Below are 20,283 nucleotides of genomic sequence, written 5' to 3'. Positions count from 1 at the left end.
GATTTTAGGTTTCGGATGAGAATGAGACGATTTGGCCGAGATTTTCAAAATCTCGAGCGAGTTTTAATATGACCTTTACATAGATGGTAGAGCCATTATTATGAAATATGTGCATGAACCACGTTGTTATTACTGTTTAGGGAACTTGTATGGTCGCACTACATTTTGTTTATAACACACCAAGAACAAATATATACACACCCGTTAGACCCAACAACCCCACCTTTGCTAATGGGAAAGTTAGACATATACCACCTCTGTGAAGATTGAAAAACCCTAATTCGATGGGTAGAATTTGAAAAAGGATCTGGGTTTATAACTGAAATGGATTTAGAGTAAAAAGTGGGATTAATTGGTTTGGGGTTTTAGTGAAGAGAGTTTTCATGGACGCCATTAAAGCTGAAACCAAATTCCCTATTATGCTACTTGGAGCCATTGGATCCTGATATTGAATCCTATCAAGTCATTAATCTTGAAAAGTTGATTGGAATCTCTTTTTTGTTTGTTTAGTAAGCATTTTTTTTTAGTGAGATCAATAACTCCGTGGCTGGTAGAGTTGAACCCAGGTTTACGACTGTAATGATAAGTAGGACAAGTTGAACAAAGAAAGAGTCTAGGTTCATTGATCATAATTGTTGACGAATTATTTATCCTAAAAAATCAATAGAATGCACAACTATTAATATAAGAGGGTCACTGATAGAATTAGGACAAGACACGTGAACACATGACAGTGGAGAGCATAGGAGAATAACATAACACTCAAATATAATAAATAACAAGAAGCTCATAGGGGGGATGTTTCATGCTTTGGAAAGGTAATAAACATCTTTAAAATTGGCCTAAATGTGAAAAGAGTGTGGTGGTATAATATAACTTCCTAGGTTAGGTGATTGAAATAGGTTTAGTTTTTTTTATTAAATTATTTTCAACTTGTTAAAGTAATGTGTTTTGATTAAATTCTAGTGCGAGTTTTAAAAACATGAGTAAAATTTTTTTTGGAAAGGACATTCGAAACTATTTACAAAGTCATTAAAATACGGTTATAAAACTATTAAATATCACAAATGTCCTTTATACTAAAGGGACCACAGCCTAATTAATTCGTTTGTCCTGTTGTGTATTATGCAGCAATTATAAACTGATGAGAGTATGCCACATCATCACAATAGTTACATCGGATCGTTATAATTTAGGAGTTGAATGACCATTCAATTTTCAACACTTGATTTGGAAAAAAAAATGGGATGGATTAGGATCGGTACACTCATGGAAAGTGAAGTTATATGGTCAGGGGAGGATGTATAGTGAGGCACTTGCGACAAATTTTAGGGATAAAAAAATCTATCATTATTGTCCCCACCCCACATGGGTAAATTCCTGACTTCACCCCTCTAAATGTTCACATATAATTATATGTGGGATCCGGCAGTTGAAATAAACTTTGTATTCCAAGTATATATTACAGATCTCTAAGGTTAATTTAAAATATTGAATTTCATCTATATGTGATTGAGATTGTGTGTGAACAAATGAGTTCACTTTCTTGAGTGCATGAATCTCAACCCTTTATATATTAAATCTTATCTAAATCATGAGTACAGAAGGGTTGAGTTCTTATTTTTTGTCAAGGTGATGTTTGGTGGGATGTAGAACAATAGTCACAGAGATCTACAAGAAAAATGAGCTATAAAAAGATCTATTCCCAATACCAATTTGATGAAATACCAACTTTTCCCTTTATTTTACCTCTTGGTAAAAGGTAAGATATTTTGGAATTGTTCTATCACTGTAATTTTGAGATCTCTCACCCACGAGTTGGCAAAATTACTTAACTGATTGTTTGTTTTGGGATAAGTTTAAAGTTTATTTACTTTGTAAAATTCTTTCCGGACAAAAATCATATAGTGAGCTTGGAATCTGGATACCTTTACAACTGTGGGTAATTTTACTTCACTAGATCATTTGATTCTTGATATTAATATTACATAAGTGATTCCGTTACTTGAATTGAGTTATTCTTTAATTATCATTTCTACCATTTGTTGTTTTTATTTTTTTCGTTTTGTTTGTAATTGATATTTAGATCTTATTCCCATAATCAATTCTTGTAATTGGTAATTTATTTGATTATTTTTTTGTTTTGTTTGTAATTGATTCTTAGATCCATGAGTTGGCAAAATTACTAAAATTTTATGTAAATTTTCATAGGAAATATTTAAGTTAATTAACTGATTGTTCGTTTTGGGATAAGTTTAGAGTTTATTTACTTTGTGAAATTCTTTCTGAGCAAAAATCGTATAGTGAGTTTAGCATCGGGATGCCTTTACAACTGTGGGAAATTTTACTTCACTCAATCATGTGATTCTTGATACTAATATCACATAAGTGATTCCGTTACTTGAATTGAGTTATTCTTTAATTATCATTTCTACCATTTGTTGTTTTTATTCTCTTGTGTTGTTTGTAATTGATATTTAGATCTTATTCCCATAATCGATTCTTGTTTTATCAATGGAAGCCTAATTTTTCTTTTCTTTTTGTATCGTTTTTAATGCAATTGACACTTTTCCATAGTTGTTGAACTTAATTAGCAAGATCTTATCAAATAGTTGTTCTGAAAAAGGGTCTAATAAGATAGAAAAATCCGACTGAATGGGGGTGCTGATATAGAAAAATAAAATAAAATAAAATTTTATCCACACCCCTAACAAATTAATTTAATAATTTATAAATAAAAGTCGGTGCGGTAATGAAAAATCTTTATTTCTATTAGGTCCGCCAAACATTACAACAGGTAGGTGGGCTCACAGGAATTGGTGAACCCCATTGCACGAATACAAGCTCGATGCGACAGAGAAAACTAACGTGACTCGTATTTATATCATAGCGTGTTTAATCCTATTGTATCGTGCCACGTGCATTGTAATGCTGACGGTCTCTCTACTTCCTGAGTAATTTGATGCGAACTGCTTGTACAGCACACCGTCCTTAGCCGCCCACTCCAAAGTCCAACCAGAATTTCATTAATGCGGAAAGAGATATTTTGCTATTCTAAAATTTTATAAAGTTTGATGTACTCTTCTTTCATAAGGTGCATTGTGGCACATTTAAATGGGCCCATCCGACCTTTGATATACAGAAAGTCTACTGTTGAGTTTATTCACCAACAAATAAATATAACTTAAGAGTAGGGATTGGGGAAAATAAAATAAAAGGTTAAAAATACATAAAAAGTAATTAATTTTAAAAACTATAACTTAGAAAATAATATTGAACTTTTAACAATGGACCCACCAAAAGATCTCCATAGGGTGTCAATGGGTATCCAGTTAGTTGGTTTTGGGTTTACCATTATGGATCCAATCATTTTCTGATCCAGTTCTGTGCAGCTATTTAAAGACCTGAAAAAGAAAATGTATATAGTTTTATTCTCAAAATTTGATTTGCCCTAAAGAATTCTGTTGATCTTTACTTTCAATTGAAGAATAATAAGTTAAATTATTACATTTATAAATAATTATCTATTTCCTACTTATCTCTCTTTTTTTTTTCTTTTCTCATTCAAAAAATCATTATTTATTTTTATGGGTACCCAGTGGGTCGGGTATTTGTAGGCTCGTTTATGGTTCCAAAGATCTCATGCCTGGAATCGAAATTATATATATATGGAACCCACCCATTGACACCCCTACATAGGATTACACGATTAATTGCAGGGCCCAAATGAGTGTGCCACAAGGCATTTTTTAACAAATACATCAAACTTTAAAAAACAATTAATGAAAAAAATAAAAATACAATTCACGTTTATCATGAGTCATGCCATGCTCCTCTCCTCACCTTGGGATATATTTCTTTTTCTCATTTTTTAATGCAACTGGGCTGAAAGTCCAGCTTCCACATCAAAAGTATCTTTCTTAAGGGGGGGGGGGGGGACTCATTTATTTTTAATCTTCAACATATATATTGTTTGTAATTGGAAATATAATCAACCATTGAACGGACCTAAATAATTTTCAATCTACAGTCTCTTACATGATAAATTGACGCGTTAAAACATAAGAAGTCTGTATGCGGTTGACATGGCATGTGCACAGAACAATAGATCTTTTACTTTGGGATACACACAGAAAAGTTCTACGGTTTTGTGCACATGCCACATCAACTGAGTACGTTTTAAGACATCAGTTTATCATTAGTCTAAGATAATCTTTTGCGAGATGATTGGTATTTGCAGATTAACTTCTTGTTGTTGTCAAATGTGTCTTGTATATGTACAAAAAAAAAAGTGCATAAATCCCAATTTTCAAAATCTTAAAAAGCGTCTATATGTCCAAAATACATCAAAACCATTTGAATAAGTTTACTTAGCTGAGTTTATGAAAAAAAAAATAGAAAACAAAAGAATCGACTTGGGTTTTTTGAGTTACCAAGTCGATTCTGACTCGACCAAGTATTAAAACCGGGCAAAGACAAGCATGATAGCTTAGTAAATCATGGGCTTTGTATAGCCAGGCTCATTCAATTGCATCCAAACGGACCATCAGATTTAAGCTGTTGGGTCTGAAATCTAAACTGACTTTCCTTATTGAACAAAGAGAAGCCCAATAAAATTTTCTATTGGGGTTGGAATTGATCAGGACTCAACCATATATTATGCCCAATCCTGGACCCATTCAGCTATGTTCTAGAAGCCCAACTCCCCACAGTATTTGTTAGTTCTGATTCTGGAATGGATAAACCTGTTTCAATATTAGAATCAGATAATTGTGACCCAGAACTGTCCCTGGTTTGGGAAGAAATACGCAATCAGATCATGTTTATAAATATATAAGCACACCAGAAAATGATTAAATTGGGCAGAAATTAGTTGAAAATAGGATTCAAAAGTTTGATGACTCAAAAAACAAAGGATAACAATCGTTGGTAATAGCTAATACTAAAAAAGAGAAAATGATTTCTCATTTGAATATAGGTGAATGGACTATGTAGGATAAAAAATAAATGAGTCGTGATAACCTGACTCGAAAAAACATACTTGGTCTGTACAAGGTTGATGTGGCAAGTGCACAGAACCATAAATCTTTTTCTTCGAGATACATAGGGAAAAAATAACCACGGTTCTGTGCACTTGCCACGTAAACCACGGATGTTTTAATGAGTCATTTTATCGTTAGTTGTGACATTCTGACTCTCATGACATGGCATGTGTTAGAACCATAGGTTTTTCCTCAGGATACATAAATGCACTTCCTATAGTTATTGGGAGGTTTCTCAGTGTAATGAATCTATTTGACTCCAAAATCAAGTTCAAAATTTTAAGAACTATTGGTAAAATTAATAAGAAGAAACCTTTTGAATCTATGGTCATGTACTTGAGATATCTTGAACCGTATCCTAATTAGGATGGGATTAATGTGTTGATAAATTTGGGGATCCAACTCAAAACCAATTGATTTTAGAGAGTCAAGGCAATTTGTGTCCAATGTGAGATTGAACTCAACACGACCCTGCATGTGTGAGTCGAACTGGACTAAAGCACATGGAGATATGAACTAGATGACGTGAAAGACAGAAAGGCCCGCTCTAATACTATAATAAATTTGGGGTTCAGTTCAAAATCAATTAGCAATTAGTGAAGAGGCCCAAGAGCTTATAAGGAGAGAAACAAGGTAATTTGTGCTGGATGTGAAACTAAACTCAATATGTTTACATCCTTTGAGAAGGATTTTGATTCTTGGGAAATCTAATTTCCTTTTCCAAAGGATGGTAAGATTATGTTAATTAGTAGCTTGTTCAACATAATTTTTTGTGCCTATTTTTACCATGACAAAGAGTGTGGTGAAGAGACCTAAAACAAAAAATTCTTAAGGATGTGACATAATTAGGACTATAAGCTATCATTCTTGGAATTCAAGTCTAAATATTTTAATAGAAGTCAATGCATAAGGAGCTAAAATGGGGTGTTTACTAAAAAGAGATTGGAGTCGCTAATTCAACTTTTGGGTGCTTTTATCTTTCTATTCTGTTCTTTATTCATATTGTCTCTAGTGTCCGTAAAGTTGGTCTCCTGCATTTCCTAACCATTACACCCTGTTTCTTCTCTCTTTAGATTAATAATATAATATAATATAAACATATTTCTTGGATTAAAAAAAAGAAAGAAGAAAGAAGAAAGAAGAAAGAAGAAAGAAGAGAATGCAAAAAATTTCCAAATGCATCTCATTTATGTATTTGTACTTTGTGGTGTTTGGGAATTTACAACACAATTGAACTCAATGATTGACTCCAAAGACACCTACTGATGATTAAAGTGAAACCATCTAAATTCTGAACCAATAGAACTAAATATCTGCATCCATACATGATCAAGGAGAAGGTGAAGTTACTAAGGATTAACAATTTAGAGAATATAATTGAAGCAGAGAGAGAGAGAGAGAGATCTTTCATGAAGATGCCCAACTTCTCCCTCCATCAAGAATACTCAACAAAGATGTGGCCTTGTTCTTCGCCTTACTACTACTCCCATTCTCCGCCACATCCACAATTCCATCGAATCCCACCAAACCCATCTCACGACAATCACAAACAACCTCATCTCCTCCACTCTGGCACAAATTCAGCAACCCCGACACTGCATTCTCCCTCGATCTACAACTCGAATTCGATCTCAGATCCAATAAATCCACCAAAATCCCAATTCCATTCTCCTTCCTGAACGATTCCACACTCTCATCACACCCAGCCACCTGTGCAATCACGGCTGTAGTGTCCTCCACAACTCCAACCCTAGCATCATTCACCACAAGATTGAAAAGCGCGGGAACCGCACCAAGATCGATCATGGTGCCGCGATTAAGCGGATAGAGAGAGATTCCAAAGAGGGCTTTGAGAGCATCCTTGATAGATCTAGAAGGAGAATTAGGATTTCGGATTATGTCGATAAGGGCGAAGACGATGTCGCGTTTGGCACCAATAATGGGGCGATATTCATCAACAACGAGGAGACTGTAGAGAGTGGCGGATGCGGTTTGAATGGCAGAAGGGGTGGCGGTAGAGAGTCGGAGGAGATGAGAGAGCGCATCGAGGAGGCCGCGAGTGGACATGAGAAGGTTGCGGTTGGAGATGGAAAGGTTGAGGAGAGTGGCAACGGCGTTATCTAGGGCGAGTGGGGATGAAGAGTAAAGGGTTTCGATGAGAATTGGGATAGCTCCTGAATCGGCAATCATGACGCGCGTGTCTGGATCTTGCTTCGACATGAGACGAAGCTCGCAAATCGCATCTGTTTGGATTTTCTCTGATACGGAGCTCAGCTTCTTTACTAAAGATCGAACTGTTCGTCTCTTTACTTCCATTAAAGAAGAAAAACCAGAAAACAGATAGAGATTAGAGAAAGAAACTCGTATTTTTTTTCTTAGTGAGCTCATAATGAGATTGAGTTACTGAAACAGAGGACACGTGGCGGCACGGCATACGGTAAAAAGTATGACAATGATTGATCTAAAATTCCGTCGTCTTTGCACTAAATATTCTCCTGCCATGTCTTAAAGCTTGATAACTTTGATTCGACTCGGCGACTCGGACATGTTAAATTTGTTAAATATTTGAATACGTTATAAATTGAAATTAAAAATATAATAAATAAATTAATATTTATTTATAAGATAATATTTTTTAAATTAAAAAAAAAATTAAATAAAGAAAATAGAGAGTAATAAAGTTGATAAGTCTTCGAGTGTGCAATTTGGCTCGGTTTGCGCCTAATTTTTATTATTGTCCAACTCACTAACTTTTATTTATCGTCATCAAAGTCATTTTCTTCCAATGGAATTGAAATTAAATCCACAACTTTAAATAATGACATTAACTAATTTTTAGCTTTTTTTTAAATTATATAATATATATTTTATTATATTTTATTTATAAAATCACTTTAGTTCATATTTAAAATTAAAAAATTCTTTATAATATTTTAAATGATATAAAAATAGATTATTTGTTGAAATTTAAAATAAATTATAAAAAATTTATATCCTAAATTTTATAAAGCACATGCTTTTGCACATGCCACCTATTGGTATTGTAATAAATAGAAAGCAAAAGTAAGAGGTCGACCACTTGCTACCAAATAAAATAAAAAGATTCCTTGAAAGGGGAAGGACTAGAAATGAAAAAATATATATATATATATATATATATACACACACACACAGTGGCAATGTCACAATAAATTCCACCCTTTCACTCTAACATCAAACTAATTCTCACCTAAATAACAAATTTTTTTAAATAGTAAGACTAACATGAAGTCTTATAAATGGTGGTAGCCTTGTAGGCCCACATGAATTGTCAAATTTGACAATCTAACACCACTATCCTCTAAATTTTATAGTAAAACTTGGATTATTTTTTTAAAATTGAGCTTTATTTATGAAAATGGACAACAAAAATTAAAATTTTGTAATCTATTTCCTTGTGTCTTCTTATCATGTTTTGCCATTTAAATTCTAGGAATTCATATCTTACTAACTTAATAATGAAAATATTTTTCATTTTGAAAATAAATATTCTTTTAAATTCTTTCAAGCAATACAACATAAAAAATTCAAATTCAAATATAAATATGATGGTCTCTTAAAAGATTATTTGGAACTATTTAAAAGTTTAAGACTTCATTTCCTTCCATGACCCTGACACAACCAATAGGATAAGATTCCAAAAGATCTTTTCTTTCCAACACAAAACTAATATTTTTCATCATAGGGTCTAGAGGAATTTATGAAATCAAAGAATAGTTAAGCCTCCATGAAATATGAATCTTCTCCAAAAACTCACTTGGGGTTCTCCTCACTCCTTCTCTCCCTCTCCTACACACTTTCTCAAGTCTGGTAAGAGAAAACGGTACAAGAAGAAATGGGTTGCGATCCTGAGAAACAAATAATGACTATCTACATATCTCAAGTATGATATTAATATGAGTGTTGATTTTTAAACTCAACCTAACAAGGGGACTCAAAACTCATTGACGTGGCATGGGTAGAGAACTATAGATTCTTTCGCTCGAGAAATACAAATGTACCTTGAGATACATAATTACTGGTTAGTTGTGTATTTCAAGGGACAAAATCTACGATTTTTTGCGCATGACACATCAATGAGTTTTTGAATCCGACTGTTAGGTTGAGTTCAAAAATCATTAGTCTATTAACATCTACATATCACATGTTTACTTTTAATTGAAAAATGTAGAAAAATGAAATAAATTTGAGATTTTTTTTGAGTGAAATCCCTTTCCTTACTAACATAGTAAGATTTTGAGTCTTAAAGAGTTGTTTTGCTCAAAATCCAATACGACAGAGGTCTAAGTTTCATAAAAAAAGCCTTAGATTAAAAATAACATAAAAAAACAATCCTGACGCATATGATTCATAGATTTTTTTTTGTTTTTTCAAAGTTCATAGAAGTTCTTCCTCTACAATCGTGAAGCATTGGATCTTTTAATTTTTATTTATATGCAAAACAGATGAGCCCAAATACCCTTAGTGAGGGTGAAATCCTTACCAACTTATTAAGGCTAGGCGGACTCAAGAGTTTCCCACTTTTAAAATAACTCATAAACAGAGCCTGCTGGAAATGCTCTTAGGGTTTTTGGGTTATTTTAGGGGTTTTGGCGGTTGAACATACGAGCTCACTGCCTCGCTCACATACGAACCGGTCTGGATTATAGGATTGTGCGGTTTCTAGGATTACAATCCGATTTTAGATGAACCCAAAACCCTAACACACGCGATGCATCGACGCCTCTGCGTCTTATGTTCTCGATTTTTCATCAGTTCAACCTCCTCTCGATTAAATAAACCCTTCTCCTCCAACCCCATAAATCCATTAAATCGTAGAATCAATGGCGATACCTTCCTTCGATCACTCTCTACAATGGCGATGCAGCGGAGAGTTCCAGACCCGGACGACCCAACCACCTTATTGAAGGAAGATGGTGTTGCTGTTTGCTCATCAATGTGGATAGAGAATTTCCGAGAACCCGACAAGACCGTAACCAATCTCACCACGTATCTTCGACGTTTCGAATTATGGGTGTTGGCTTATCAGAAGGTTTGTGCTGATGAAACAGGTTCTTTTATGCCCCGAAGTGCGATACAGAAATCTGCTTTGGAAGACTTGTTAGAACTCAGGAACGCAGTTCTGGATTCTCGTTTTAAGTGGGGATCTAGGTTAGAATTCGTAATTCGATCACCCAAGGATAAAACGGATCTTGAATCACTCTCCAAGCGGAAAATTAAGGCTATTTTAACTACTACTCAGCCAACTCCATTTCAAGATCGAATTGTTCAGGAAGTTTTGTTCATGATCTTGGAGCCTATTTACGAGGCCCGATTCTCGCAGAAATCGTTTGCATTTAGACCTGGGAGGAATGCCCATACAGTGTTGCGGGTGATTCGGAGGAGCTTTGCGGGTTATCTATGGTATATAAAAGGGGACGTGAGTACAATTTTAGATGGGATGAAGGTGGGAATGGTGATTAGTGCTCTAATGAGGGATGTTAGAGATAAAAAGGTGATTGATTTGATAAAATCTGCACTTGTGACACCAGTGATAACTACTAGCCACGTCGACGAAAGGGAGAAAAAGAAGAAGAAGAGAAAGTATCAAAAGAAAAGGGTGTTAGCAGAAGACGAGCCAAAGCCCGACCCTTATTGGCTGTTGACATTCTTTGGTTTTGCTCCGGAGGAAGCCGAGAAGCTTCCTTCTTGGGGACATTGTGGGATTCTTAGTCCCCTTTTGGCGAACATTTGTCTCGATGAATTGGACCGTTGGATGGAGGGTAAGATCAAAGAGTTCTATCGTCCTTCTAAGAGCGATGTTATATGGAATAGTCCAGATGGGGAAGAGGAACATGGCAATACATCGTGGCCGGAATTTGTTCCAACAAGTGGGCCTGATAAGACTCGGAAGATTGATTATGTCCGTTATGGGGGACATATTTTGATTGGTGTTCGTGGGCCTAGGGCAGATGCGGCAATCCTGAGAAAACAGTTGATTGAGTATTGTGATCAGAAGTATCTCCTCAAGCTTGACAATGAGAGTCTCCCAATTGAGCATATAACAAAGGGTATAATGTTTCTTGACCATGTGTTGTGTCGGCGGGTGGTGTATCCGACGCTTCGATACACCGCGACTGGTGGAAAGATCATTAGTGAGAAGGGCGTGGGGACTCTTTTGTCAGTTACAGCAAGCTTGAAACAATGTATCAAGCAATTTAGGAAATTGGAATTTCTCAAGGGGGATCGGGACCCGGATCCGCAACCTTGTTTCAGAATGTTTCATGCCACACAAGCACACACAAATGTACAAATGAACAAGTTCTTGTCAACGATGGTTGAGTGGTATAGATATGCGGATAACCGGAAGAAAGTAGTGAACTTTTGCTCGTACATTGTAAGGGGGTCATTGGCAAAGCTCTATGCTGCAAAGTATAAACTTCGTTCACGAGCAAAAGTTTACAAGATTGCATCACGGAATCTCAGTCGTCCGTTGAAGGAGAAGAAAGGACAGTCCCCAGAGTACCATAATCTGCTGAGAATGGGTTTAGTGGATTCGATTGATGGGCTTCAGTTTACCCGGATGTCTCTTGTGCCTGAGACTGATTACTCACCTTTCCCAAGTGGTTGGAGGCCTGAGCATGAGAAGGTTTTGCTTGAATATATTAGGCTTGAGGATTCGAAGACGCTTGAGGAACAACGGAGCTGCTTGAGAGAACAAGGTCTTATTACACCACAAGATTACATTTCAATGCTTGTTTGGAACTACAAAAGGAATGCTCTCATGGTAGATCAGCTTCCCACGTCCGAGGGTAGTGATGATAATGTCGCAATGTCGTTGGGATCAAGTCAGGAGGCCTTTGATGGCAGGAACAGAGACGAGGAAGATGTCAGAGAAGGATTTCAAGTTGCTTGAGTGTAAGAAAAATAAGTTTTATTTTCTGCACTTGAAAATACTACTTTTGTAACGGATATTTATATTTGTAACAAGAAGAAAATCAGATTATTTTCATTTGTGCAGTAATTTAACAGCTACCTTGAAATCTGCCTACAAATTAATTAATTAAGGAGTAGCTTTTAGAATTTCAAGATATTCTTATTTTGAAAATAGTACTTTTGTAACGGATATCTATTATGATTGCTGCAACTTCTACCTATTTATAAAATTGCATTGCATCTTTTTGTAGTCGTTTAAATTCTGTGATGCTTACTTCCTTGAAGAATTCAGTCAGAGCAATATAAACTCTTAAAATAATTTCGGAGAGGTTGGAGATGAAAGATCATTTTAGGAATGTGAAACCTAAGCATCTAGTCTGCTTTTCAATCTCTCAGAACTGTAGTTCTTTTTTACTCGAAGCCTCTGAAGTGCCAAGTCGTACTATTGGAGGCTTCTTTCATTCCATATGACTATTATCTCTTATTCGATTATTCTTCACTCCTCACACATATTCTCTGTCATATATCTGTAACACAGTAGAGAGTTGTTGCTTGAAATAACTGGACCTTACCATAGTGCATGTTATGCATTAGTATAGTTGGAAATTCCACTTGGTTTATTCTTGTTTATTCTCTTTTTTGACTGAAATACCTGAAAGAACCTGCAACATGAATATTTGGACCTATTACAGCATTAGGATTGTTATTGGTTGAAATTCTAATTGATTGTGCTGAGCTCTCTGTGGTGGATGTTCACCTCAAAGTAAAGTATCCCATAAAAATACTTGGCGATTTCACAATAATAAACTTGTAGTGTACTGTTAACTCAGTCTAAGATTTGAAAACATAAGATATTAAAACTGATGCAAACATAGACCTTAGCATTTCTTAAGCCTACCATTCATTCTTCCATTTTTAATTTTTTGGTACATTACATTTACTCTTTTCAGCGTACCATAATTAGCTTCCCAGAAGTTTATTCCTGGCTTTGGCTTAAAATTCATGCCATTTCTTAAGCCTACCCACCTGCATCTTCTTTTTAGTTTACTCTAATTGGTCTCACTCGGATCCTTTCCTGGCTTGCATGTTTTTTCATTTTATTTTCCTTATTCTACTGTTCATCCCAGCAACAACTGCTTGGTGCAAACGATTGCCACAGAGTGATAGATTGCTAAGAGGCTAGAAATCTGTTATTCCAGTTTGATTAGAGATTGATTATGGATTTTATTTTATTTATTTGATCTGATTAAAGTTTAGCTTTATTGTTTTTGAATTAGATTTTAATTTGATCTGATTAAAGTTTAGTTGTATTGTGTTTGAATTAAATTATAATTTGACTTGATTAAAGTTTTGTTGTTTTTGGAATAAATTTAAGTTTTAATTACAGTTTGAGTACTTATTGTGATGAACCTTATGATTTGGATGAGTTTGTTAGATGGAAATTAGGATTTGTGTTGGAGGAGGAGGTTGAGGAGATAGAGATTTATTTGGGTGTATGTGAAGCTTGTTCTGCGTTCTGTCGATCATGAAACATTCTGGAGTCCATATTTTTGTAGGATTTATAAGCTTAAGGAAGCAGAGGATGCAAGAGCTAATCTTTTTAAGAGTGATTTCAGGGCAAAACGAAGATTTGAGTTGGGATGTGGATGATGATGAAAACATGTCCAAATCGAGGGGTGATTCCTATGAAATTGAAAAGTTGGGAAAGAAAGAAACTTCGGAACATGTGGATGATGATAAGGAATCACATGGAGACGATGATCTGAATTGTGACCAAATCTTGTAAGTTTTCAGTTGCAGATTACGATTATTATTATTTGATCTATATGGAGCTCAAACCAATGGTGCTTCACTTTTGGCTCTCATATCCATCGATTAAAGTTTTATAATGTTTTGGAATGTTTCGTCCGAGACATATTGGATTCGGACTAAATTGGAATGAAACATTGACCCGAAACATTCAATGTTTTGGGTTGTCTCGAATGTTTTCAGTGGACACTGTCTCGGTTTCTCTCCCAACTGAAATATTGCCTTGAAACGGGATTTTAAAGCTTTCTCACATCTGTCTATAATTTGGAATTATGTTTAAGTAGTTCAATATTCAGTGGTATTATCTTCATATGTTTTCTTTAGGGATATAGTAGTGAAAACTGAGTGGTGGTTCTGTAGCCTTGGACATGCCACGCGTACCACTGTGCTACAATTGGTAGGCTGGTTTGTACACATTAATGCTTCCTCCCCCCCCCCCCCCACCCCTGCTTAGATTAGGGAATGGTGGTGGTGTTTCTTGCAAATGATGGCCAAGTTCAAAGCACAATACATTTACAGTGTAACACAGTTGTTGAGTAATTGGCACATCAACCTTCTCACGTTCCCAATGTGGGAACATGCCACCATCCATATCCCAATGAGGATGTTGTCACATATGGGCAAATGTCCAAGTGGGTTTACATACCCCAGTTGTCCATAATTCCTGCTGTGGCCTAGTACACACACACTAATAAAATCAAGAGTGCACATCAAGATGCTTGTATAACACCAAAGGAGAGAGATGTGGACTTTTATCGCCCATTGTCCAGTATGTATGTGGTGAACTTCTCTTTCCTGTATCATTATTAAGCTTTAAGTTGGGAAACAGCAGTGCCTATGACAAGAGGGCCAATCAGAAGCACTGAGAGAAGTAAGCAAACAAAGGTTATTAAATGCTCTAAAGCAAATTCAGCAGCGAACCTAAAGTAAGTACATGTTTCCCCTTACTTCTCACTATTGATTTATCAAATAATCCTTCTTAAGCTAATCCTTCTTTGAGTCCTCAAGAGGAAGTTTTGGCTAGTCCTTAGGGGAAATTCCCATAGGTCTATTTTACACATAAAAAAGAGAGGTGAGACCCTTTGTTTAATGAGTTCACCATAGGAAATCTCCTGAATAAAGGTGTTACTGACTTTCTTATTAAGCCCGTTAGGAAGAATGAGCTTTGGAATTTGTGGCAGCATGTTTGGAGAAGACACTTTGTATGCTCTTTCTTTTTTTTTGATAAGCACTTTCTATGCTCTGTCCTTCCTGTGAAATATCATTCTTGCATCAAATAAATTGTGTTCTGTCTTCTTGTTCTCATGACTACTTCATTTCAGAACTGAATTTTGATTTATGATGTCTTATCAGTTGAGTGATGGTGGACACGATCACCAAGATGGGAATCCTGTGCAGTAAAAAGTTGAAGCTGATAATTTAATTTAAAACTACTTTCAATCAAATACAATGGATAAAAAAAGAATTCTAAACCCAAACAAGATGCAACATAAATAATTGCAGAATTTCCATTGGAACCTGTGACTGTTGGCTTGATTTGTGTCCAGCATCACTTTTGCTGAGAACAATTCATTGACTAAACACTCAAGCGATTATGTGGAATGCCGAAATGGAAATGAGGAATGCAGTCAGAAAGGAAGCGATGTACAGGTAATTGTTTTTCCATCATCTGAACATGGAGTAACACACCAATTGTGATTCAGTCAGTATAATATTCTTGGAACAAGACATGCCATTGTTGTTAATTGGTGTTTCTGACAAAGTTTTAAATTTATGGTGATAGGCTGATAGTTAACAAACATTCCTGGATTATCTCCACTTAGTATGTGGAACAGCCATGAGAAATATTATAATCACAATGATAGTTTATAGTCCTTTCTTGGATTTCATTGCAAAGTCCTTTGAATGGACTGATTAGTTTAACCGAAGCATTTATGTAAAAACACAACCAATTTTGATCTCTTGTTTAATTTGCATTATTTGCAATTTTTTTATCAAACAAAATAGATTTGTGTTCTTTTATTTCAATTTGACATACCATAACTGCCATTTGGTACCAGCAAGATTTTGAGGTTTTTTTGGTAGCCATTGGAACCAACTCCTACCAGCGACTTCTATTGCTGTTTTATTTGACTTCCTAAAATGAAGCTCATCTCTTTCTCTTTCCCTTTCAAATGATACTTAAATAAGAGATATGAACACTGATTAGCATTTAATAACAATCCACAATATAAGAACATGTACTTTGATTACTGTTTTTAAAATTAAAAAAAAAAAAAAAGTAATCCACATGCAACGCCTGTGCAATTTACTAGTAATAAAAATGGTGTTACTTTGAGGTTGATTTTAATTTTGAATTTGATCACCAGGTGATTGATGAGATGACGAGCCAAGGAGTGAATTAGAGCATCAAGTGTACTAGCAACATCAATGCCATATATATATATATATATATATATATTTGGCATTTGGTTGCATTCATGGTGAATATACTTCTAAGTAGTACCAATCCTACTACTCTTTAGGAGAATCAACGAACAAATTTCATTCGCCAACTGTTGGGGTATTTTGAAGAAGATGAATGATCACATCTGCTGGGATGAGAATTCTGAGCATTCTTTTCAGGAGAAACTCATTTGAGTCCTAGAATTTTTTATTCTTTTGGTTAAGTCGCACAAGAGGGAGTGTCCCCCACCCCCCTCCGTTGGTGGGACTGAGTTTGTAATATAAGATGTGACGAGTGAAATCTGTTTGGGGGCTTAGGATCTTGGACTCTTGGCAATGTTTAGCTCAGCCTCCATTTTTTGTTTTAATGAATTTACTTATCAAAATAAAATATCAACAATGTTGCCTAACATGTTACTTTTTTGTGAAATCCTAAAATGCGTCCACACTGGAATAAGGTGTTGCTGTGCTTGTAGGTCGGTGTACCTAACTAAGATTTCCATGAATCTCTAAACGTATCAGTTTTGCAAACATATATTTAATTAATGATAATCTTTAGTATTGAAAAGCACTTTCCTCTTATAAAGGAATATTTCCTGAATCACCAAGTGGTATCCAAAACAGGGGGCAGAGAACAAAATTTTAAGAACTTAAGAAAGAAATTGAAAATGTTGGCCATCGTCCATTTTCATCACCTTGGATCAAACTCTCAAAAATATTTTAATTTTTATGGGTAAACCTGTTTTTAATGAATTTGATGCTGGTGGGATTTGACCGTGCCTAATATCATCACCCAAAGACTTAACCAATTAAGTTAGTTAGTGATTCACAATGATTGGTTGGATTTCACAAAATGTTAGCATGTAATTTCTTGTGTATAATAATCCAAATCAAAGTAGTTTGAGTGAGGATTGCAATAAGCCAAATTCTTTATTATATAAAATTAAAATTATCTTTATAAGTAATTTATAAAATTATTATTAGAAATTTCAGTTTTATAACATGTCTGGTACTTTTAATATGATGCATGAATAATTTTATAATTAAAAAAATATATATTAATATAAAACTTCCGTGGATTGGTTAATCTCAACCAAAAAGAGGGTCATCCATCCAAATCATAAAAACCCAAAAAATTATAATAATAGAGTTGGGGAATGCACGGTCCAACTTACATATATCCCTTTTGTTTTGTGGTCCCTGTCATTCTCACTAGTCATTTGTGGGCCTTGTTAGCAATTTGAAATACGACAAAAATTCAATTTGTGAAAAATTCGAGTTCTATTCAATTTTGAATTGTAAAAATTCAGTAAAAAATTCGATAAATAATAAATATACGATATATGTTTCATATGTATAGTATCTGTTTCATTTTAAAAATTCAAATCCAGTCATATGATAATGATGGTGATGGTAATAATGATGGTGGTGATAATGAGGATATTGAAATTATTATTCATTGATTTTTAAAAAAAGATTAAAATCAAGAGATAAATCATCAATTTGAAAAATTAAGGTATAAACTTATTATTTTTTTAAAAATAAAAAGAACATTTATCATGTAAAATGTGGATTCTTTAAAAATTTTGAAATGTAATCACTTCAAAGTCAACTTATGTTACACGTCATCACTTAACAAATTTACACTCTGCAATATACAACAAATTATAATAATATTTTTTCTTCACCAAATTTTATAAAAAATCGTAAAAATATATGTTTTATTCTTTCCAAACTTAAAATCCACAAATTACTCAAAATAATTCAATAAACCGAGAATAATACTTTCATCGAAAAAAACTAAAAATTCGTGAATTTTTCAAGAATTAAACGGGTGGCCTCAATTGTTCTCTGGCCCCCCAACACCGACTGATCCTTGAGAGAGAGAGAGAGAGAGAGAGAGGCAAACAGGGGTAAAGTCATTCTCTTTCAATAAGTTTCTCTCATCACTCTCACTCGTGATCTGATATTTCTTGCAAGAATGTAAATTCTTCACCTGGAGCAGTTGGGCTGATTTTAATTTAGACGGATTCACAACAGGTAATCAAATTCACCACTCGAAATTAGGGTTTTTTTTCTCCCAGTTTTCTTTTTGCTAAATTTCCTCTGTAATTCAATCAAACTCAGTAAATATAAGTAATGGGTTGTTTTTTATTTTGATGATTTTCTGTTGATGCTGTCGTTGCTTCTGTTTTTTTTAATCATTCGTTGTTTTGGTAAGTGAATTAAAATAAAATTTGCTTTTGTTGTTTGTTTTTGATCTCTCAGTTGCTTTCACCATGAACTTCGACTTCCTTAACAATCTCCCTCTAATTGGGTTCCTCTCAAATGTGAATTTGAAACGCTCACCCAACCCTATAGCCACCATCACAGAAACTCCTAAACAGCAGCTTTTCTTTGATATCAAGCTTTGGGGTTGGTCCATCTTATCCTTCGTTCCATGGGTTCTCAATGCCAGAGATAAATTCCGAATACCCTCTACTATGAACACAAGATTGCAACAGCACCAAAGGGAATCCCGTAAAACTCTAGAACCTGGTGGTGGTTGTTCTGTCCCGCTTTTTAGACCATATGTTGCTAAGGTTCCTTGGCATAAAGGTCCAAGAGGCTTTCTTTCGCAGTTATTCCCGCGATATGGGCATTATTGTGGACCCAATTGGTCGAGTGGGAAAGACGATGGTTCTCTTCTTTGGGACATGCGACCGATTGACTGGTTGGATTTTTGCTGTTATTGCCACGATATTGGTTATGACTCTCATGATCAGGCTAAGCTTTTAAAGGCAGACCTAGCATTTCTTGAGTGCTTGGAGCGACCTCGGATGAGTACAAAGGGAAATGCTCACATTGCTTATCTTTATAGAACGATGTGCATTACAGGTACTAATAGCACCAAGGCACTCTTCTTTGATATAGACTTTAGAAAAATGCTGTTTGCCCAACCTTTTGAGTGATTTTTTTTATTCGATTGATATACTTGAATGATTTTGTTAATGTGGATCACAGGTCTCAGGAATATACTTATACCCTACAGAAGGCGCCTTGTGAAGCTACAGGAAGGGCAACCATTGGTTGAATTGATTGGAAGTTTGAATAGAAAAAATAATTCATATAGAGAAAATTGAAATTATAGGAAGTATTGAATGTTATGAACAAGAACGCCCGGGCACTTGCTTTGATGTGCACCGATAGTGTTAATCCCATTTCTAAATTGTCTTGAAAGTTTATGTGTTGTAGCTCGTCATTGGCTTACAATGTATGTTTATATCATATTTGGCTTCTATCCAGGTGTATGTTTTGTAAAACAGTAGTTACCAATTCCTGGTGTGGTTTCTCAGGCTAAACTAGTAATTTGTAAATCAAGAAAAAATATTTTGTGAATATACATTTCTTTTTAATCTCTTCCTCTTAAAGTCCAAGCTTTGCTTTAGTTACCCTCATATGTTGACATCTTAAGGTGTAATTTTTGTCATTTACGCGTGGTTAAAACTGCATTTATTTGAGTTTCTCAATGACATTGGATATTTAGAAAATGCATCAAGCTTCAAGAGGAATACCAACTGTGTTCCTTTACGAGACATTAAAGCCAAAAGCTCAGAAATTTATCTACAATGATTGTTTTCTCTTTGCATCATCTTTTCCCATAGTGGATTGCTTGAGACTCAAGTGGAGACTTTGGATGTGTTCATTGTGAGCTTTCTTTCTATCTCATCTATGTAAAAATATAGCTGCTTCCAAGCATGAAATATTTCACATCTTAACGACTCAATCTTCATTTATTATTGTGTTTGTCATCTAGATATTTATGTCTTGTCTATGCAGGATCAATTCACATAGCCATATTGCTATGTTGTGTTGGAACATACACAGATGTCAGTATTTCTGGTGCATAGTTTCATATCTCAATGGGAAAACCACATCTCTCTCTTTTTTGGCTTCCTGAATATGTTGAAAACTTTGTCTGAGGTTTTAGATTATCTCTGCAATGCATATCTAAAGGAATGAGAAATGCTTTGAAGTTTGGATCTATTACTGC

At 34.9% G+C, this 20,283-nt stretch overlaps 3 protein-coding genes across 4 annotated transcripts; 2 read left to right on the top strand and 1 right to left on the bottom strand.

Annotated features, from left to right (window-relative positions):
• Positions 1-6,202: 6,202 nt before the first annotated feature.
• Positions 6,203-7,415, bottom strand: LOC147385265 (U-box domain-containing protein 17-like). The gene has a single exon (XM_086422020.1). The coding sequence runs from the start codon at positions 7,356-7,358 to the stop codon at positions 6,450-6,452; it is 909 nt and encodes a 302-aa protein (XP_086278146.1). The 5' UTR covers positions 7,359-7,415; the 3' UTR covers positions 6,203-6,449.
• Positions 7,416-9,536: 2,121 nt separating this feature from the next.
• On the top strand, positions 9,537-16,610 carry LOC147385264 (Intron maturase, type II family protein). Of its 2 annotated transcripts, XR_015172013.1 has the most exons (4): positions 9,537-11,978; positions 13,613-13,778; positions 15,159-15,455; positions 16,175-16,610. XR_015172013.1 is itself a non-coding variant. In XM_086423465.1 (2 exons), exon 1 carries the CDS (start codon positions 9,793-9,795, stop codon positions 11,974-11,976), a length of 2,184 nt encoding a protein of 727 aa, XP_086279591.1. In that variant the 5' UTR covers positions 9,537-9,792; the 3' UTR covers positions 11,977-11,978; positions 13,613-16,049. The 2 variants fall into 2 exon arrangements, 1 of the variants encoding a protein (XP_086279591.1); XM_086423465.1 differs by lacking the exon at positions 16,175-16,610 and having other exon boundaries at positions 13,613-16,049.
• A 1,465-nt stretch (positions 16,611-18,075) lies between these two features.
• Positions 18,076-19,647, top strand: LOC147385263 (uncharacterized). Its single transcript, XM_086424153.1, has 3 exons — positions 18,076-18,290; positions 18,519-19,127; positions 19,254-19,647. The coding sequence occupies exons 2-3, from the start codon at positions 18,530-18,532 to the stop codon at positions 19,370-19,372; spliced, it is 717 nt and encodes a 238-aa protein (XP_086280279.1). The 5' UTR covers positions 18,076-18,290; positions 18,519-18,529; the 3' UTR covers positions 19,373-19,647.
• Positions 19,648-20,283: the final 636 nt, after the last annotated feature.

The sequence above is a fragment of the Akebia trifoliata genome, chromosome 14 (genome assembly GCF_017979445.1).
Source record: "Akebia trifoliata isolate Shusen 1 chromosome 14, ASM1797944v1, whole genome shotgun sequence".
Taxonomy (NCBI): Eukaryota; Viridiplantae; Streptophyta; class Magnoliopsida; order Ranunculales; family Lardizabalaceae; genus Akebia; species Akebia trifoliata.
Note: the sequence above shows the minus strand (reverse complement) of the source record. Positions and strands in the feature narration are given on the sequence as shown.